The 7,446-nt window shown below is 34.8% G+C and overlaps 1 protein-coding gene across 4 annotated transcripts in view; it reads left to right on the forward strand.

Annotated features, from left to right (window-relative positions):
- LOC107639449 (E3 ubiquitin-protein ligase UPL6) overlaps nucleotides 1-7,414 on the forward strand; it is a 9,668-nt gene extending 2,254 nt beyond the window's left edge. Inside the window, exons 6-26 of one of the 4 annotated variants that reach the window (XM_016342948.2) lie at nucleotides 103-285; nucleotides 647-829; nucleotides 1,367-1,442; nucleotides 1,628-1,746; nucleotides 1,857-2,158; nucleotides 2,332-2,428; nucleotides 2,704-2,847; nucleotides 3,262-3,345; nucleotides 3,424-3,510; nucleotides 3,677-3,817; nucleotides 3,931-4,056; nucleotides 4,273-4,371; nucleotides 4,550-4,617; nucleotides 5,208-5,274; nucleotides 5,678-5,848; nucleotides 5,929-6,018; nucleotides 6,262-6,342; nucleotides 6,628-6,701; nucleotides 6,784-6,855; nucleotides 7,039-7,128; nucleotides 7,239-7,414. In XM_016342948.2, coding sequence (XP_016198434.1) covers nucleotides 103-285; nucleotides 647-829; nucleotides 1,367-1,442; nucleotides 1,628-1,746; nucleotides 1,857-2,158; nucleotides 2,332-2,428; nucleotides 2,704-2,847; nucleotides 3,262-3,345; nucleotides 3,424-3,510; nucleotides 3,677-3,817; nucleotides 3,931-4,056; nucleotides 4,273-4,371; nucleotides 4,550-4,617; nucleotides 5,208-5,274; nucleotides 5,678-5,848; nucleotides 5,929-6,018; nucleotides 6,262-6,342; nucleotides 6,628-6,701; nucleotides 6,784-6,855; nucleotides 7,039-7,128; nucleotides 7,239-7,305 — 2,421 coding nt within the window. In that variant the 3' untranslated portion in view covers nucleotides 7,306-7,414. The remainder of the gene's footprint in view (nucleotides 1-102; nucleotides 286-646; nucleotides 830-1,366; nucleotides 1,443-1,627; nucleotides 1,747-1,856; nucleotides 2,159-2,331; nucleotides 2,429-2,703; nucleotides 2,848-3,261; nucleotides 3,346-3,423; nucleotides 3,511-3,676; nucleotides 3,818-3,930; nucleotides 4,057-4,272; nucleotides 4,372-4,549; nucleotides 4,618-5,207; nucleotides 5,275-5,677; nucleotides 5,849-5,928; nucleotides 6,019-6,261; nucleotides 6,343-6,627; nucleotides 6,702-6,783; nucleotides 6,856-7,038; nucleotides 7,129-7,238) is intronic. The other 3 variants (XR_002349577.1, XM_021105443.1, XR_002349578.1) reach the window with 3 other exon arrangements.

The following is a 7,446-nucleotide window of genomic DNA, read 5'->3' on the forward strand; positions in this document are numbered from 1 at the left end:
GTTTACAGATGACTTTGACTAAGTGTCATTTAGATCTTATTCCTTTTCCATATTATATCATTTGTCATATAAATGCTTAAAGTATCTAGTGATCTGCTGCAGGATAATGCAGAAAATTATTTTCCCATTGGAAAAGGATCATCGTTGGAGCGTCTTCTTATGGTTGTAATTTGTCACATTGGTCAGAAACCATGTATTTGTTCAGATATCAATCCAAGATATAGCTTTGCATCACAGATCATTACCATTCCATTCTTGTGGCATCTCTTCCCAAACTTAAGACAGGTACGTGTTGCATATTTCCATTTCTTGCGGTTGCGTGATGATCAATATTTTGAGAGATGTATTACGGTACGAGTCACGAAGGATTGCACTAACCCACCTTCTTACCACTGATTCCTTTTATCCAAAAAGAAAGTCTATGAGGATGTCTATCTGTTTCATAAATGTTAAGGATAAAAACTGTAAGCAGGAAATGTTTTATTACCAATATAGATAGAATCTACGAAGTAACATAGTACTAGAAACCTCGATGATAAAAATCTTGAAAAGCCAAAGGATCAAACTCTTCAGGGTAAATGGTTCAATAAATGCTTGAGATGATTAAGAGTGACTTATTTTAACACTCCTTTTTCTTCGTACTCAGGTTTTTGCAGCAGAGGGCATGAGTCAACATTATATTCATCATATGGCAACATTTGGGCAAAATCTAATCAATTTGCTACCAAAAGATATGTCAAATGAAGTTCCTAGCTATGCATGTATGCTTGGAAATATATTAGAAACTTCTGGAGTTGCTTTATCTCAGCCTGCGTGTTCATTTGATATGGTAAAGTGTTTATAGCTGCAGTATTTCATATGTTATTATCTTTCACTATTTAATTTCTCTGATATATCTCACCTTACTTGGTGAAAAAAGTTGTTGTCTTGATGGATATACATTTGATTCAGAAGGAACTTTGATATTGAATTTATTTACAAAGGATGTAATGATATATTCGAAGTTAAAGAGTATACAAATAGCGACTTCAAATTTGACGTTGATTTTAATGGAAAAGGATTAATTGTCAATATATTTCTTTCCTTCTTTTGGGCGAAGAAGTTTAATATCTAGAATGTGTAAAATGTGCCACTGGATTGAATTTAGACTTTATATTAATTAATAGAGTTCTACAGCATTATTCTTTACATTTGACATTAACAACAGCAGCAGCAAAAACAACAACAAAGCCTTATCCTACTAGATGGGGTCGGCTACATGGATCAAATGACACAATATTTGACATTGAAAGTGACTTCTTTTTTTCAGCCATGGAGTTGAAGTTTGAACCTTCGTCTTAACTTCCTTATTATTGTTTTCACTCAGGCCGTAGATCTTGCTGCTGTTACTACCTTTCTAATGGAGGCACTTCCTTCTGTGAGAACATCTGATAATAGAGAAAGTATGCCTTCTTATTGTATCCTCAATTTTTCTTTCATTTGAAGCTTTCATTCTCTGGATCAATTAATTACATAAAAGAATATCATTGTAAAATCTATGGTTTTTAAACTTATTATAGTCTTACGAAATTGAGATGGCTGTCCTTAGTGTTCAATACTACTCTTGATTTGGTGTTGTTTGCATCAGGTTCAATGATTCTTGATGATGATATGATTGAAGATGAAGCAGCTGTGGAAGTAGCTTTAGATAAGAAACTGGAACAGCAGATTTATAATGCCATAAACCCTCGCTTCCTTCTACATCTGGTATACCATGTTGCAAATGACGTTTGTATTTAGCATGTCAATTGTTTGATTTCCAATTTTCTTTGTATTCTATTTAAAATTGATCCATAACTATCTTTTGACATATGCAGACAAATATACTATTTAGAGAGATTTCATCTGTCAATGCTTTAGAGTATGGACCAGATGATAGAGAGGTGGCAGCTGTTGGTGCAGCTTGTGGGTTTTTGTATGTTACCTTCAACAAACTTCCCATGGAACGGATTATGACTGTGCTTGCTTACAGAACTGAACTTGTTCCTATGCTTTGGAATTTTATGAAGCGGTGCCATGAAAATAAGAAATGGTCATCTTTGTCTGAGTGGTTATCATACCTCTCAGGTGATGCACCTGGTTGGCTGTTACCACTGGCTGTATTCTGTCCTGTCTACAAGTAAGACATTTTTACCATGGTCTTCTTCAATAAATGCTTGTATGGGTTCACAGACTGTCTTCTCTTGCTCATTGTTGTCTCGTTTTTTCCCCTCTTAAAATGTTTGATATTTTACACTGAGCTAACTGATTTTAACTATTTAAGTGTATACTTAAGCAGTTTTTTTTTACCAGGCACATGCTTATGATAGTCGATAATGAGGAATTTTATGAGCAGGAGAGGCCACTGTCACTGAAGGATATCAGAAGCCTTATCATTATATTGAGACAGGTAAGATTATTATCTTTGTAGGAAAGATTGAGAATTTTATGATTGAACTCCTTAGGGAAAAAAGGTTTGTTAACAGATACAGAGTCGGCACCTGATAAGGTGTATTAAATTTTCATTATATATATGGGACCAATATGTCGTACCTTTTGTAAACTGGTGGTCTTAACTCTTAAGCCAAGAATATAGTCTAAAGCTGCCCATGGTTTCTGCTAAAATTCCAATTACAAATGTATTTGCAGTTACAACTTTTTTATGTTAATTTTCGGTTTGTGCAGGCTTTATGGCAGCTGCTGTGGGTAAATCATACCACAAATCCTAATTTGCTGAAATCTGCTTCAGCCAGTTCAGCTAGTAAGAGGCAGTCTGTTGAAGCTATTCAACAGAGGGTTAGCATTGTGGTTTCTGAGCTTCTTTCACAGGTAGAGATAATCCATAGGTTGCATATCTTTTTTTTTCCCCTCCTTTTTCTTTTTAACTATTATTCTGGGAAAATTATATTCTTAGATCATTTATGTGGCAAATGGTGTTTCTTAGGGTTTTGCTTTAAGCTAGGGTGGTGTTTATAGCTTATTGCTCTATTCCGCTGAGAATTTCAGCGAGTGTCTATCACTAATAAACAGTTAGACTGGATATCTTCTACTCCCACTCTTTCATCTCTAATTACTTTTTTGATTTTTTTAAAAAAAATTATTTGGGTTTTCCTTAGTCTTATAATCCACGTTATGGGATCTTTGATATTTGCTCCTGGAAGAGAAATCCATGTGCATTTGCTATGAGTAACCTTACAATAGAATGACTTTTTTCTCACTTGTGTTTTGATTTACCTCCCTAAGCTGCAAGATTGGAACAACAGGCGGCAGTTTACATCCCCCAGTGATTTTCATGCTGATGGGGTGAATGACTTTTTTATCTCCCAGGTATTTTCATTATCATTGATTTTTAAGGTTATATGAACAAAAGCTTAGGTTGCTAGTTGTATAATCCTTTTCCCACAGGCTGTAACAGAAAACACACGAGCAAATGAAATTTTGAAGCAGGCCCCTTTCTTGATACCATTTACGAGCAGGGTTAAAATATTCTCTGTAAGAATCTACTCTGCTTGGCTTTTATTTTGATAATGGTTACCTCTGTATGATTGTTTTATTTAAATAGACAACAATGGAATAGTTTTCGTAAGTTTCTGCATATCATTATATGTTGGATTTCATTACAATTTACGAGACTATAATGTAGTTACTGTTTCAACAGTCTCAACTAGCTGCAGTTAGGCAAAGACATGGTTCTCAGGCTGGATTTACTCGAAACCGGTTCAGAATAAAACGAGATCGCATTTTAGAAGATGCTTATAATCAAATGAGTCAGTTGTCCGAAGATAATCTTCGAGGACTGGTAAAATCTTTGTCTAAGACCTAGTACCGAATTTATGAATGATTGCCATCCCTTCTTTGAGAGAACCATTAAGTCCTTGTATAAGAGTGACTGTTTGTTATTCTGCTTTACAGATTCGTGTGACTTTTGTCAATGAATTTGGAGTTGAAGAGGCGGGAATCGATGGGGGTGGAATATTCAAAGATTTTATGGAGAACATCACACGTGCTGCCTTTGATGTGCAGTATGGATTGTTCAAGGTCATATAAACATTATGCTCTTCTTTTTGGTTATTTTGACATAGAATCCATTGTTACCAAATTTAAGATTACTGTAGCAAGTGAAAAATATGGTTCCAATTTTGTGGGGGAACTGATTGAAGTTTCTTCAATTCTGCTCCCTTTGTTTTCTTTATATTTGTGGTGTGGACATTATGGATTATTGATTCTTGACTTGCTGTATGTCAATGCATCCAGGAAACAGCAGATCACCTGCTTTATCCTAATCCTGGATCAGGAATGATACATGAACAACATTTCCAATTTTTTCACTTTCTTGGCACTCTTCTTGCAAAGGTGTGTTCTCCTGCCTTTTTGCTCTTGAGTAAAGTGGACCTTTACATTGAAATGACTGAATCTAGTAATCTAACACTGCATGCTATTCTATCTTTTATCACTTAGTTTGAATTGGTCCGCATCCTTTTCCTATACTGCTTAATTGGAACTGTAGTTCACCGTTACCATTATATTGCAGGCCATGTTTGAAGGAATTCTGGTTGATATACCATTTGCTACATTCTTCTTGAGCAAACTTAAACAAAAGTAAGACTCAAGGAGTCTTTTGCTCTGCTTTAGGTAGTTTATTCATTTAAATTGAACTTTTTCAATGTTCGAATCGTGGATTTCCTTACATTAGAATATATGCTTGTATCTGCATTTGCTATTGTGAGATTCACAAAGCATAAATGAAAATATTTAACAATTTTTTAAATGTGTAGATGGTAGAAATACTATTTCTAGGAATTAATTAACCACATGCAGTTCCTAGTTAATAGAAGTAAATCTTATGGCTTACAAGATGTGAAAATAATTACAAAATTCAGCTCCAAGTTTTTAATGGATTGGTTTTAGTGTATTAAATACTTAGTAATATACTGCATTCTGCCCAATACCCTTTATCGTATTGAAGAGGTTTTCATAGATAAAGCAGTTATTTGTCTAGATTTGCTAGGTGAAAATATGAAGACAAATTATGAAGTTGGTGTTTGTTGATTTACTACTTTAGCAAGTGGTTTGACTCTGAATTTGCAGAAGTCCTATTAAATGTTACAAGAAAAGCTGGCATCACCATGCTATTATAAGTTGCTATAGTTCTTGCCTTCTTATTATTCTTCTAATTCCCATTACATCAGGTACAACTATTTGAATGACTTGCCTTCCTTGGACCCAGAATTATATCGCCATCTTATTTTTCTCAAGGTAATGCCACTTCTTTGGCTTCCATCTGTCTCAGTTCTTTGGAAAATCTTAATTCTTTTTAGCATATGCATCCAATAGATAAGAAAAATGTATAACCTTTGTTTCCCCCATGTTTGTTGTTAATTTATCTCTGCAATTTTGTTGGAGATTGGGTAAGATTTCATGCAATTGAAATAGGTCTGTTCTTTTTGTCTTTAGCATATTTGCATCTACAACATTGCACTTTTGAAGTGAATTGAAATTGTAGAGCATTTTTACATTGCAATTAAATAATGTTCTCACGTGGACTTTGGGTTTAGTTGAGCACGACACAATTGTAAAGGTGGTTAGTTTCCATGTTGGACATTCTTCTGTTTTTGTAATGTCTCAATCTTTGCCCTCATGATCTTATTTTGTTCGACAGCATTATGATGGTGACATATCAGACTTGGAATTATACTTTGTGATAGTAAACAATGAATATGGTGAGCAAACAGAGGAGGAACTGCTCCCGGGGGGAAGGAATCTGCGTGTTACTAATGACAATGTCATTACTTTTATTCATCTTGTAGCAAATCACCGCTTGAATTTTCAGGTGAAGTAACTCGGATTGCATCTTGTACTGCAAAATCAATTCCTTTTTCCATTGTATAATAAAAATAAGTATGCTTTCAGATACGTCAACAAAGTTCTCATTTCTTGAAGGGATTTCAACAACTTATTCAGAAGGATTGGATTGACATGTTTAATGAACATGAACTTCAGGTTGTGTTATAAGCCTGTCCACTTCTGTGTTTTGAAAGCTTTGTGGTTCTCTTTTTTCCGTAATAATCTTTGTTTCCAATACTTGCTCTTCCATTGTGTTGATATTTGATCAAACTGGATGGTGCCATTTTCATTGCTTTGGCATAAACGTCAAGTTAGTTTCAAAAGAGAATGAAAATAAAATGAATATTTGTTGTTTTGTGATATTTTACCTAACTTGCTTGAGATTATTGTTTTCCACAGCTTTTGATATCAGGTTCACTGGAGAGCTTGGATGTCGATGATCTGCGGCAGCATACCAACTATGCAGGAGGCTATCACAGTGTAAGCTCTTTGGCGCCTATGTGGTTTTTAGTCAGTAAATCCTTAGCAGAAACACTCAAATGATATTATAATCATGCTAAAAAATCAGTTTGAGACTTTTTTTTTTGAAGTCTTTCTGGCTTCTTATCATTAGATATACATAAGAACTAGGGTCAAATCCATGATATTAATCAATAGTGGGGAAAAAGAAAGACTGAAAGAAGGTATCGGTGGCCAACACACACACGTCACATTGATCTTTGAAGTAGGCACTTCTAAATTCTAACAAGTGAGTTCTTCTGATAGGATCATTATGTGATTGAGATGTTTTGGGAGATTCTCAAAGGCTTTTCATTGGAAAACAGGAAGAAATTTCTGAAGTAAGATAAACATAGATATATGATTTAATAGCCCTTTTTATTACTGAGTTCAGCATGGATAACAAACTTAACCTTTCTATAGGTTTGTGACAGGTTGCTCTCGTGGACCATTGCTGGGTTTCCGATATCTTGAACCTTTGTTTTGCATACAAAGGTGAATGATACTACAGAAATTATATTCTGAATTTCTGATATCGACGATCTATCTGTAACATTAATTTTGTAAAATATCGAAAATATGATCCAAAATTGTTTTCTCTAACCACAATTTATTTTTATGTTAGAAGAGTAATTAATGAGGCCAAGTGGAATTGTCTAATGCCTGCTGTTCTTATAGGGCTGCTGGTACTGCATCGGAGGAAGCTCTTGACCGATTACCAACGTCAGCTACTTGTATGAATCTGCTAAAGCTTCCACCGTATCAAAGGTTTGTCCTAAGCTAGTTTTCTTAGATTGAGAAAACGGTGCCTCTGTTGAGTTCTTTGAATGTGTCATTGCTTGCTAACAAATGTACCCATTTTATAATTAATGGTGCAGTAAGGAGCAATTGGAAACCAAATTGCTTTATGCCATAAATGCCGATGCTGGTTTTGATTTAAGTTAAAGGGGGCAATGTAAATCGGAAAATTTAGCTGGATGCTGTTGGAGGAAAGAGGAATGGCTTATGGACACACTGTTAGAGCGGCATGGGAGACGACAAAATAATCAGATGGTATTATTATTATTAAAATAAGAATCAACAGAC

This window comes from Arachis ipaensis, chromosome B01 (genome assembly GCF_000816755.2).
Source record: "Arachis ipaensis cultivar K30076 chromosome B01, Araip1.1, whole genome shotgun sequence".
In the NCBI taxonomy this organism is placed as follows: Eukaryota; Viridiplantae; Streptophyta; class Magnoliopsida; order Fabales; family Fabaceae; genus Arachis; species Arachis ipaensis.